General features: G+C 30.4%; 6 protein-coding genes and 1 non-coding gene across 7 annotated transcripts; 5 read left to right on the top strand and 2 right to left on the bottom strand.

Annotated features, from left to right (window-relative positions):
* Window positions 1–223: 223 nt before the first annotated feature.
* Window positions 224–1,302, top strand: DFA_06997 (uncharacterized protein; the record flags this gene model as incomplete). Its single annotated transcript, XM_004366819.1, has 3 exons — window positions 224–546; window positions 618–1,085; window positions 1,194–1,302. 3 exons carry the CDS (start codon window positions 224–226, stop codon window positions 1,300–1,302), a joined length of 900 nt encoding a protein of 299 aa, XP_004366876.1.
* A 215-nt stretch (window positions 1,303–1,517) lies between these two features.
* Window positions 1,518–2,665, top strand: DFA_06996 (uncharacterized protein; the record flags this gene model as incomplete). The annotated part of the gene is made up of 4 exons (XM_004366818.1): window positions 1,518–1,840; window positions 1,918–2,134; window positions 2,252–2,445; window positions 2,551–2,665. 4 exons carry the CDS (start codon window positions 1,518–1,520, stop codon window positions 2,663–2,665), a joined length of 849 nt encoding a protein of 282 aa, XP_004366875.1.
* Window positions 2,666–2,901: 236 nt separating this feature from the next.
* DFA_06995 (uncharacterized protein) lies at window positions 2,902–4,048 on the top strand (the record flags this gene model as incomplete). The annotated part of the gene is made up of 3 exons (XM_004366817.1): window positions 2,902–3,224; window positions 3,303–3,528; window positions 3,611–4,048. 3 exons carry the CDS (start codon window positions 2,902–2,904, stop codon window positions 4,046–4,048), a joined length of 987 nt encoding a protein of 328 aa, XP_004366874.1.
* Window positions 4,049–4,226: 178 nt separating this feature from the next.
* DFA_06994 (uncharacterized protein) lies at window positions 4,227–5,362 on the top strand (the record flags this gene model as incomplete). The annotated part of the gene is made up of 3 exons (XM_004366816.1): window positions 4,227–4,549; window positions 4,648–4,864; window positions 4,931–5,362. 3 exons carry the CDS (start codon window positions 4,227–4,229, stop codon window positions 5,360–5,362), a joined length of 972 nt encoding a protein of 323 aa, XP_004366873.1.
* A 166-nt stretch (window positions 5,363–5,528) lies between these two features.
* On the bottom strand, window positions 5,529–6,286 carry DFA_06993 (uncharacterized protein; the record flags this gene model as incomplete). Its single annotated transcript, XM_004366815.1, has 2 exons — window positions 5,529–6,049; window positions 6,115–6,286. 2 exons carry the CDS (start codon window positions 6,284–6,286, stop codon window positions 5,529–5,531), a joined length of 693 nt encoding a protein of 230 aa, XP_004366872.1.
* Window positions 6,287–7,866: 1,580 nt separating this feature from the next.
* On the top strand, window positions 7,867–7,938 carry DFA_06992. Its single transcript has one exon. It is a non-coding gene; the product is annotated as a tRNA-Glu (tRNA).
* Window positions 7,939–8,475: 537 nt separating this feature from the next.
* DFA_06991 (myotubularin-related protein) lies at window positions 8,476–12,154 on the bottom strand (the record flags this gene model as incomplete). Its single annotated transcript, XM_004366814.1, has 6 exons — window positions 8,476–9,965; window positions 10,055–10,344; window positions 10,415–11,197; window positions 11,274–11,758; window positions 11,832–12,020; window positions 12,107–12,154. 6 exons carry the CDS (start codon window positions 12,152–12,154, stop codon window positions 8,476–8,478), a joined length of 3,285 nt encoding a protein of 1,094 aa, XP_004366871.1.
* Window positions 12,155–12,928: the final 774 nt, after the last annotated feature.

Genomic DNA, 12,928 nt, shown 5'->3' with positions numbered 1-12,928 from the left:
ATAATAATAATAATAATAGTAATAAATAATAATAATAATTAATAACATACAATGCAACATACCATTTTTTTTGCTAATAATATCATCGCCTGGTCTATAAAATAAAATAAAATAAAATAGATTCCTTTTTAAAACAAAAAAACAAATATCTCTTTGATCTTCAATTACTTTTATGTTTATCTAGTTTCATTGTACAACAAGTTACAGTACATAGTTGATAAAAATGTTAGATAAAACACAAACAATAACAAGACAGATATTATCTTTAATTAAAGAATTGGAGGGTTGTTATATTGATGAGCAAAATCAATTAAAAGAAGAGATTGATGGTTTTGAAGTAACAAGATCTAAAATCAATGATATTAAAAAGATTATAGATGTCTCTATGATTACAGATCCAATCACACTCAATATTGGAGGAACAATATTTCAAACCTCCAAAGCAACTCTAACACGTATCAAAGGAACTTACTTTGATATAATGTTGTCTGGTGAAGCTAATATTAAACCAATGACTGGTGCCCCAAATACATTCTTTATTGATAGGTATGTTATATAATTGTTATACCTCTATATCTTTTAATTAATGAATGATTATCATTATTATTAATTTTTAGAGATGGATCAAATTTCAAATACATTTTAAATTATCTTCGTGATGGTGATATTAATGTCATTCCAAAATGTGAGGAGGTCAAATCAGAGGTTGAAAGAGAAATGAAGTTCTATAAAATAGATTTACATATACCACCATCTTCACCATCAACATTGATTGAACTATCACATTTTGAATTGGTCGATAATTGGATTGGATCAAAACAAAATTATACTTTATTGTACAAGGGTTCAAGAGATGGACTTGATGCAACAAGTTTCCATAAACATTGTGATGAAAAGGGTAAATCTATTACACTGATTAAATCTAGTGATGGTAATGTATTTGGTGGTTACAATAGTCAAGATTGGGATTCAAATGGACAAACTTGTGGTGACCCTAAATGTTTCCTTTTCACAATCATCAACAAACAAGGATTGAAACCTACAAAGTATCCAGCTATCGACCTCCCTAGCAACCATGATGATAGGTATGGACCGTACCACTATGTCCAGGGATCATCAACTTTTGGACCCATATTTGGAATTAGTGATATTATAATCGCAAACAACCCTACCCTTCAAGACAATAGTATTAGTTTCCCTTCTACCTACACAGATACCACTGGATTGGGTAGTCGTACATTTACGGGCGATGATACATTCATAGTTGAAGATATAGAGGTTTTTGAAGTCACTACAAACTAAACTGTAAAATAAATAAATAGTCGTCAATTAATTAATTGTTTTCAATACCTAAGATTTATTTTTGCCACTTTAATTATTGGGATTGGAGAAGCAGAGGTTGTTTGTTGATTCATTCATTTTTGTTGTACTTCTTAATCATCTAGAGGTAGTACCTATTATTTATTCATTGACTATAGTGATAGATAGATAGATAGATAAATAGATAGATAGTTGAAATGTTAGATAAAACACAAACAACAACAAGACAGATTGTATCTTTATTAAAAGATTTAGAAGGATATTTCAATGATGAACAAAATCAATTAAAAGAAGAGATTGGTGATTTAGAAGAAGCAAGATCTAAGATCAATGAAATTAAAAAGGTCTTTGATGTGTCTATGATTACAGATCCAATCACACTCAATATTGGAGGAAAGAAATTTCAAACCTCCAAAGCAACTCTAACACGTATCAAAGGAACCTACTTTGATATAATGTTGTCTGGTGAAGTTAATATCAAACCAATGACAGGTGAACCAAACACATTCTTTATTGATAGGTATGTTACATAATTGTTATCCCTCTATATCTATATCTTTTAATTAATGAATGATTATCATCATTATTTAAATTTAGAGATGGATCAAATTTCAAATACATTTTAAATTATCTTCGTGACGGTGATATCAATGTCATACCAAAAGAGGTCAAATTAGAGGTTGAAAGAGAAATGAAATTCTATAATATTGATTTACCTCTACCACCTTCGTCATCAACATTGATTGAATCATCTCATTTTGAATTGATCGATAATTGGATTGGATCAAAACAAAACTATACTTTATTGTACAAGGTAAATATTATTTATTATTCAAAAAATATTATTATTATTATTATTATTGACTATTAATACCGAGTTAACTCAAAGGGTTCAATAGATGGATTTGAGCCATTACATTTCCATCAAAAGTGTGATGGAAAGGGTCCAACCGTTACATTGATCAAATCAGATGATGGTAATGTATTTGGTGGTTACGATAATGATCTGTCTGTAAATCCATACTCAAAAAATAACTTTGTTGGCTCAGGTTTCCTTTTCACAATCATCAACAAACAAGGATTGACGCCTACAAAGTATCCAGCTACCTATCTCCACAAGAAAAAGTTTCCAAGAGTAGCCAATCATACTCGAGCAGCACAGGGTCCCATATTTGGGGACGGTGACATTATCATCTCCGGCGCCCCTACCACCCTATCCAATATTATTAGTTTCCCTTATAGCTATTCAGATACCACTAGATTGGGTAATCGAACATTTACCAGCTCTACTCCATTCAAAGTTGTAGATATTGAAGTTTATGCTGCCAATTTATTTGTACATTGATACCAAAACTGATAATAAACATGTATCAAAACTTGATTTTTTTTTTACTTTTATATATATGATTACAAACAAATAAATATTAATAATAATAATTATAATAATTATTAATAAATACTAATATACCCATTTTTTTTTGGATCTGAGATTTTTCCATCAACAAATTTATTCATTTCATTGTGACCAGAGAGAGAGCTAACAATACTTTAATAGACAGATAGATAGATAGATAGAGTAAAATGTTAGATAAAACACAAACAACAGCAAAACAGATTGTATCCTTATTAAAGGATTTAGAAGGATATTTCAATGATGAACAAAATCAATTAAAAGAAGAGATTGATGGTTTAGAAGTAAGAAGAACCAAGGTCAATGAAATTAAAAAGATTATAGATGATACAATGATTGCAGATCCAATCACACTAAACATTGGAGGAAAGAAATTTCAAACCTCCAAAGCAACTCTAACACGTATCAAAGGAACCTACTTTGATGTAATGTTGTCTGGTGAAGTTAATATCAAACCAATAGCCGATACCACAAATACATTCTTTATTGATAGGTATGTTTGTTGTATAGTCGTTTTAATGATCATCATTAATATTAAACGATCATTTTATTCATATTCTTTCTTATTTAGAGATGGATCAAATTTCAAATACATATTAAATTATCTTCGTGATGGTGATATCAATGTCATTCCAAAGGAGGTCAAATCAGAGGTTGAAAGAGAAATGAAATTCTATAAAATCGATTTACCTCTGCCACCTATACCACCTTCACCATCTACTTTGATTGAAGAATCACATTTTGAACTGATCAATAATTGGATTGGAATTAAACATAGTTTTGCTTTATTATACAAGGTATGAAACAATTAATCAAGAGAGCATAATAATATTGATAACTAAACACTATTATTCTAATATGATTTCATTCACAATTAAGGGTTCAAGAGATGGATTTGAAGCATCAAATTTCCATCAAAAGTGTGATGGAAAGGGTAAAACCATTACATTGATTAAATCAGGTGATGGCAATATATTTGGTGGTTACAATAGTCAGTCTTGGAATTCCAATGGACAATATTATGGTGACGGATCATGTTTTCTATTCACAATAATCAACAAACAAGAAGGTTTGGCTTCTACAAAGTTTCCAGCTCACTTTGGATTCCAAAATATTCAAGGATCAGCACAAGCAGGGCCAATATTTGGAACTAATGATATTATTATATCTGGCAACCCTACAACACTAAGCAATATGATTGGCTTCCCTCGTAACTATTCAGATACAACTGGATTGGGATACCGAGCATTTACCAGCACTACTACATTCAAAGTTGAAGAGATTGAAGTTTTTGTAGCCACCCATATTAATAAATAAAATAACCAAAATGTATAATATTATAACAAAATTAATTATTACTAATCTGAGAGATTAAATGTGGGGGTTGGAGAGAGAGAGAGTGTGATGGTTGTTTGAACTCAAAATTATTCTTTTTCAAATTTTTCATAATATTAATATTTACTCACTGACTAGAGATAGATAGAGATAAAGTAAAATGTTAGATAAAACACAAACAACAGCAAAACAGATTGTATCCTTATTAAAGGATTTAGAAGGATATTTCAAAGATGAACAAAATCAATTAAATGAGGAGATTGGTAATTTAGAGGCAACAAGAACAAAAATCAATGAAATTAAAAAGATTATTGATGCTACCATGATTTCAGATCCAATCACACTCAATATTGGAGGAAAGAAATTCCAAACGACCAAAGCAACTCTAACACGTATCAAAGGAACTTATTTTGATGTAATGTTGTCTGGTGAAGCTGATATTAAACCAATGACTGATACCACAAATACATTCTTTATTGATAGGTATGTTTGTATAGTATTTAAAAGAAAGATTGATTGTAAATATAGATTATTTAAATCATTCTATTTTATTATTTTTATTATTTATTCTTTTTTTTTAGAGATGGATCAAATTTCAAGTACATTTTAAATTATCTTCGTGATGGTGATATTAATGTCATTCCAAAGGAGGTCAAATCAGAGGTTGAAAGAGAAATGAAATTCTATAAAATCGATTTACCTCTGCCACCCTCACCATCTACATTGATTGAACTGTCACATTTTGAATTGATCAATGATTGGATTGGATCAAAACAAAACTATACTTTATTGTACAAGGTATGCGGATCCAAAAAGTGAAGATAAATACTATTAATATTAATATAAAATAATTTGATTCATTAGGGTTCAAGAGATGGATTTGATTCGCCAGCTTTCCACAGATGTTGTAATGGAAAAGGTAAGACCATTACATTGATCAAAGCACATGATGGTAATGTATTTGGTGGTTACAATAGTCAGGATTGGAATTTAAATGGAAGCTATTATGGAGACTCATCATGTTTTATTTTCACAATCGTCAACAAGCAAGGATTGGCTCCTACAAGATATTTAGGAAGACAGATGGGATTTGGAGTATACCAATATGTTCGAGGATCAGCTCACGCAGGACCCATATTTGGAGTTAGTGATATAGTAGTCTCTGGCAACCCTACAACGCCAACCAATACTATTGGCTTCCCACGTAGCTACACTGATACCACTGGATTGGGTAGTCAAACATTTACCAGCAGCACTACATTCATAGTTGAAGATATCGAAGTTTTTAAAGTCTAAACTAAACTAAAATAAATAATTATTAATCTGTGATTAGATTTTATTTATTTATTTATTTAAAATAACTATTAAACCTTTTATAACTTATCAAGTTTGTATTATAGTTTAACATGTGTGTGTAGAAATGAGGAAGGAGTTGATAATTATAATGTAATATTATAATTATTTAGTTACCACTACGAAGTAAATGGTGTAGAGACTTTGGAATATGTGGGAATGTTTCTTTTTCTTGGTACCCATTGGTGAATGTAGCAATTTGATCTGGTTGAGTGCATTGTGATGGGAGGTCAAAGTAGGATTCAGTGTATTGGTCAACAAAATCAAAGAATAACATGGTGCTGTAACCTGGAGTTGATGGATCGGCGTTGGAAATCAAACTCGAAACTCCAGCACAATTGACATTATCGTAGAAGAGTTCTTGGTTGGTTGGAAGTCCACCAGCTGCAATCTTCCATACTTGGACATCGAGTTGACCAAGCTTGGTCATTCCAACGACAGACCCATTTAACAATGTTTGGATTGGGAATGAGAGTGGGGCAATGGTACAGACTCCTTGTGAAAGAATGTACATCTTGTTGATGGTACCGAATCCCCAGAGACTACCATTGGCGACTGGTTGTCCAGCCATTGTAAACTCATAGTTTACACGCATTCTTAGTCCATCATAATCAACAGATGTATCACCAACTGATAATAATAAAAATAAATTAGTATAAAAAAGTAAGTATTATATTAATGTTTGTTAAACATACCTTCAAAGAAAGAAAGTGGTTCAATTGCACCACCAGCTGGGTAATAAGTGTTGAATGATGTTACTGTGAAGCCTGCAGTGTAACCATTACTCTTTAAACAGTTTTGGGCTTGTACACCAATCATCATTGCAAATGCAACAGAGAGTAAAATAGCAATTCTTGAAATAAACATTTTTATATATATATATTTATATTAGTTTTATATTTTTGTATAATCTAAATATAAATAAAACGATTGAATATGAGCATCTTAAATAGCATGCGGGTTGGGTTTAGAATCAATATCAAAACACCAGGTCTTCTATGATATCATTCTTAGGGGGATATTGCCTGGTCAAATTTTTTATAAAAAAAATATCTCTTTGAAAGATGAGGTCACCCATTGTGAAGATAAAATAAAATGATCGGTGTCAGACCCTCCGAACAAATATGCGCATTCTTATCATCCGATGGATTTAACGAATGTTTTGATCAGGCACTATTTTTATTCAAAGATTTGAATATTACTCTGGTTATCTATTCTTGGATAATATACAATATCCATTATTTATTATTATTGAGTTGTTTATTCATTATCACTGGCCAAGTAGAAGGGAACAAACATTGTTCGAGAAGGAACCGATTACATTTTTGTAATATGAGTGATATTTTAATCTCTGTCAATCCTATCCATTATGATTGGTTTCCCTTTTACAAAGATGGGGATATCGAGCATTTACTAACAGTACTACATTCAAACTTTAAGATATTGAGGTTTGTAGTTTAATGGGTGGCTACAAAAACAATATAATTATAACAAACCTATGAGACAATGATTTGAATAATATTTAATAATAAACGGTTGTCCTTCTTTGATAAATAGTACATAAAGCAATTGTATTGATTTCTTAAAAAAAAGTATAGGTAAATTTATCAGTCAATTTATCAGTCAATTAACCATCTTTGTTTTTGCATTATTTCATGTTTATACAGTTGGATAGGTTTACTTTATCATCAAAAAGAGTAACCATGATACTATCATCATATAATAAATCTGGTCTTATACTCTGTCTCGAATTGGCTATTTAAGATCCTAAAACACTCTTATTGTTATACTGTGCTTACGATAAATACTCATAATATCTCTTTCCCTACATATCCGAATCTATTCACCGTTGTCTTTTTCTGATTCTATTACTCTTCTATCGCTCTACCAACTGTGCTACCAATAAAGAATATTCTTTGAATTGATGTTTTGCTTGTTTGTTGTTTTGTTTCTCATCTGCTTTTTCTAAAGTGACAACTAATTCTATAAATCCATTGGGTACATAGTTGATTTCTTCTACTTCCATTCATTTTGTTTCAAAGAGAGAGAGAGAGAGAGAGGGAATAATAAGAATGATGAAAATTCAACTCAATAAAATGAAGTGTGGCACAAAAAAAAAACAATTATTAAAACTTGAAAGATTATTTATCTCAAGAAGAATTAAAGTTAATTTGTTCTGGGGGGTTTGTCCATGTCTATGATACATGTTATATGGACGTTGATCATATATCTTTTTGTTTGAAATAACAAGAATGTTGGATTGTTTTGGATTGTTGCTTGTTCTAAAAATAAATTTAATAAAACGGCCTATTGTCTGCTGGAGTGCGCTTCATGATCCTAGCAAAGAATCGGAAGAGGGTATCTCTAGCGGTTGGACAACAAAGATTGGGTGCCAAACAAGGCCTATAAATAGGCCCAAAGGCCCTCTGGCAACACAACAACTCAATTCCTTTGTGGTGTAGTCGGTAACACTTTAGTCTTTCACACTGACACCCCGGGTTCGATTCCCGGCAAGGGAGTACTTTTTTGTTTCTTGGGGGAGCAGAAAATTTTACTAAACTATGCTCTATCTTGTCGAGGGCCCTACGATATAGATAGTAATAATCAAGATCTTTTATAAACTATGGTTAGTCTTATAGATTGTATAGTATTATATAAAATGTAATAATCTTTATTATTTAGTTACCTTATATAAACTATGGTTAGTCTTATAGATTGTATAGTGTTATATAAAATGTAATAATAATGAATGATGAGAGCTGTTGCTCGTTTGTAGGTGCGTGAGAATTGGGATTTTGTAAAAATGGTCCATTCTCATTACAAAATTTTTGGACTCTACGTATTCTACTCTCTTTTATCTATCGTTTGGTCAAGGTTTCATTGATTTTGGACAAAACCATACAATCAAAACCGAGTTTTTGTCATTTTTCATGTTTTTTTTTTTTTTTTGACCCTCACTCCATCCCAAACAGGAATTTAAATACCCTCATATTTATTATTATGATTATTATATTATTTAATTAATTGATTGATTTAAAATTTTATTATTTATTTTCTTAAGAAGAAGATTTTTGACCTCTAATAGCCAAAGTTTTAAACATTCTAGAGAATGAATTTTTAGGAGGTGGTTCTGAAATGGGTTGGTGTTGAACTGCTGGAGCAGCAGCCGAGTCATTGTTTGCCATTGCATCTGTAGAAGGGGATTGGATGGGAGAAAGCATGGTTGGTGAGAGTGGTTGAGCTCCTTGTTGGAGTGGAGGAGGAGGAGATGAGGAAATGGAAAAGATTGAAATTCTACTCTTGCTACCTCTGATTGGCATGGTCGATGCTCCATTGATTGGTTTTGATTTCTTATTGTTTGACAATACCACAGTAATAATAGGTGCCTTTTTCTCCTTTTCCACTTCCTTTTCTTTCTTTTCCAATCTCTTTCTTTCCTTTCTCTCTCTTCTTTCTTGTCTTTCTCTTTCCTTGCGTGCTTTTTTTTCTTTTCTTCTTTGTTTTTCATTTGAAACTGTTGTAGTTGTAGTAGTTGTAGTAGTAGAAGTATTATTACTTTCTTGTTGTACTAATAATGGATCTTGAACTTGTTCAATTGATGGTTCCAATTGTTCTGGTGGAGGTACCTGAACATTTTTTTGTTGTTCAATAGCTTTTAGATTTGGAGAATCACTTTCCTTGAATACAACAGCCGCAAATATAGGAGAAGAATTGGATGTACTATGTCTTCTTAATTGACCAACTCTTTGTTCTTCCAATACTATTGGTTTAATCATTGATGATAATAATGTTGATTCTTCTAATATTTCAATATTACCGTTATTAACGTTATTATTATTATTATCAAGATCAACAATTGTTAATTCTTCATTTACATCTGTTGTTGTAATAGTTGGATTTGTTTCAACTATAGGTTGAATAATAGTTAATCTTGGAGTTGAATGATTAATATCAATATTTGAACCACCATCGGTTTGATTTTCTCTTTTCTTTTTCTTTTTTCTCTTTTCAGATAGTGTTGATTGAGAACGTAATAAATTATCAGAAGAGAGACTTTTGGCTGCAGAGGCGGATGAAGTAGCAGCAGAGACCGATGATGAATGATATTTTGATAGACGACGAGATTGTTTTTTCTTTTTGGAAATGTGTAACAAGTCACCATTGAATCCATGGATACCTAGAGCTCTATCGATAAGAGCATATGGTTTTCTTGTTAGTTTTTGTGGGATTCTCCATTTTAGATAATAATCGGTCCACAATTGAACACCAAGAATATTTGGAAATAATACATTTGCACTATCATATCCTTTTCTAACAATAAATGGTATGGTTGTTGGAGTTGTTGTTGTTGTAGTAGTAGTATTGACTTCACCATCCATTTCCAAATTTGTTTCTTCATTCATTAATAAACTAGTATTTTGTTGAACAATCTCTTCAGTTGTTGAAACATAAAGATTATTTAAAAACATATTTCCTTCCTTTACACAATTTAATAAAAATGACCATAATGATATAGTTTCTTGTTGAATCTTTTGAATTGTTCGATCTAAAGAGGAAAATAAAAAAAGATTAGTCTTTTTTTTTCTTTTTTCTTTTTTTTTCTTTTTTCTTTTTTTTTCTTTTTTTTTTTTTTACCTCTATCTGAATCATATAAAAAAGTACCAAATAAATTTGAATTTACATGATGAAGTAATAAATGTAAAAATTGATCAGTAAATTCAAAACTAGTAGGGAATTGTCTAAGTAATTGCCAAACACAATCTATAAATTGTAAAAATACTGGTGATGTTTGTTTGGCAGACAATGATGACAGTGATCCTGTACGTGTCATAAATTTATGACCAAATGATAACCATTCTTTACAAATTAATACTATAAATCCTTTTATTGTTCTATAATATGGATCTGCCAATAATTGTACAAGACTATAAAATTAAAATAAAAAATTAATATTGATTCATTATTATCTATTTGTTTTGATTTCTATTTTTTTACCTCATTAATTGACAAGTTCTATCCCAACCATCAGTACAATGAATTAAAACTGAACTACCATCATTATGAAGATAGGTCAATATTTTTTTAGAGGCAGATAATAATTTTCCAACTTGATTCAACCATGAACTAGTATTTACATCGTGCCAACTCTTTTTATCATCCCAATTACGAATAGTTTTGAATAGTTTGTTTGAAGATTCTCGTAATTCATGGATATTTGGTAATCCACCATAATCCAAAATACAATTTGAATAGTTGTTCATATCTTCAACTGCACTATTTTTAAATGTTGATGCAACTGTAGATTTTGGTCTTACATCAAAAATAACAAGTGGTACTCCTTGAGAGGAGGAATTTGGATTCAATGATGAAGAAGATGTAGATGTTGATCCTGAAATTGGTTGTGTTGTAGATGTAGAAGTTGGAGTAGTAGGTGTTGTTTGTACTGGATTGGTTGAAACATTAGAAAGAGGTGTAGATTTTCTAATACCTTGAATTAATAATTCATCTTCTTCACATCTTGTATTCTTTCCAGACAAACTAATAGGTTGACTTGATCTTGAAAGTGATGCACGAGTATACTTGTGTCTCCAAGTACAAACTGGGAATCTAGATTTACCTCTAAATTCTGCAGATTTTTGAATGATATAATCTGAAATGGAAAATGGAATCACCACATGTTGAGGATAGGTTGAACATAATTCATATTTACTATTAATCTTTGTTAATCTCCATTCTCCTGGTTGTCCATCTGAATTTAATAATCCTTGTCTTATATATCTAAAAAATAAAAAAAGATAGAAAATATAGATTAGATTAAATGTTATAAATATTCTTTTTTTTCTATTTTCCATACTCTTCAATTGGATCATATATAGTCCAACCATTAATTGGTAAAGTTGGTTTAAATGGTGAAAAACTTTGAGCAAAAAAGGAACAAGGATTATCAATAAATGACATTCTACAAAGGATATTGTATGCTTCCAGACCCTTTTCATTGGTTGGTAAACAAATTCGAATGATATTAAAATCTTTTGATCTAATCTCCAAAATCAATGCCTTTTCAGATATTCCATTTACATCTGATAATGATATTGAATTTGATGTTGATTTTGGTATTGTTTCAATTTGATTATTTGTTGTTGTAGTAGAGGTAGAAGTAGAAGTAGAAGTAGAAGAAGAAAGAATAGTATTACTAGTACTAGTAGTAGCACCATCATTTGATTGAAGTTTATCAGCTGCAGAAGCAGCAGCATTTGGATCTTTATACTTTACAGTAACTTGACCTTTTAATTTCTTAATCTCCATTACTAATCCATTTGGTAATGACATTGATATTTCCTTTAAGAAATCAGAAAAGAAAGATTAGTACAAATGATCATTGGTTAAAGTGTTTAATAATGTGAATAGTTACCTTTTTAGAATCTTCAACAAAGAATAATTGAAAGTTTGTTTGGTACAATGTACCAATACGATGATCTTCATTACTACCAACACATAATAAAACTACATTTGGTGAAGATAGTAATAGTATCTCACCTGGCAATAAAATAAAATGTGTATTCTCTACAACTGATGGTTGTGGTCTGTTTGTTGAATCTCCCTAGAAAAATTAAAAAATAAAAAATTAAGTAAAATATTTTTTAAATTCATCAGTCTTTTTAGACATTTAATCTTTAAATCTCTTACCAAAACAGGTGAATCATCATCATTGATGAATAAGTCATCTTCACTCATCATCAGTTTTTTTTTATTATTAAATTTAAATTTTATAAACTATCTCTTCTCTTTTTATTTTTCTTAATATTATTGGAACCAAAAGACAGAAGAATTAAATTTGTTGTTGTTGTTGTTGTTATTGTTATTGTTATTACTGGCTGTTGAAATAATTAATCAATTAATTAATATTATTTATATGATGTTTTAAAACAATAATATTTATATGATTGAATAAACAAGTCAACAAATCTATTTTGGTTTGATAATGTTAATTGTTATTATTGTTATTGTTAATATTGTTATTATTGTGAAAAGGGAAGAGGTGGGTGATGGTTTCTATTACAACCATTCGTAGAGTGAACTATACCTACCTGTTACAACTGTTTGATAGCTAGAAAATGGTTGTTGAACAACTCTACTCTAGTGCTTAACTTTACCAAATTGGTTGGAGGAGAGGATGATCATCATCAAATAGTGATTATTAAATATATAGTGGTTGGTGGTTGGTATATCTTGTATGAAAATAGGGAGGGCGGTATGGGCTGGCAATACCGATATTTATTTTCTTTCTAATTATATTAATACATACCCCATCACCATCATCAACCAAATCTCACACTCACACACAATTCAATTGATATATACCCATGCAAACAGCAATCAATCGTCATCTTCTTCATCATCATAAACCACACATTTATACCCTCCATTTCGAATTGAATACCACCCCCCTTAATTTTGATATAGAGGGGGAAAAAAGATGAGATGATGAACTATCAATCATCATCATCA

This window comes from Cavenderia fasciculata (genome assembly GCF_000203815.1).
Source record: "Cavenderia fasciculata unplaced genomic scaffold Scf_ET2XIPL01CNAVH-3, whole genome shotgun sequence".
NCBI classification, from domain to species: Eukaryota; Evosea; class Eumycetozoa; order Acytosteliales; family Cavenderiaceae; genus Cavenderia; species Cavenderia fasciculata.
The sequence above is the reverse complement of the archived record's forward strand: the minus strand, read 5'-3'. Positions and strand labels throughout refer to the sequence as shown.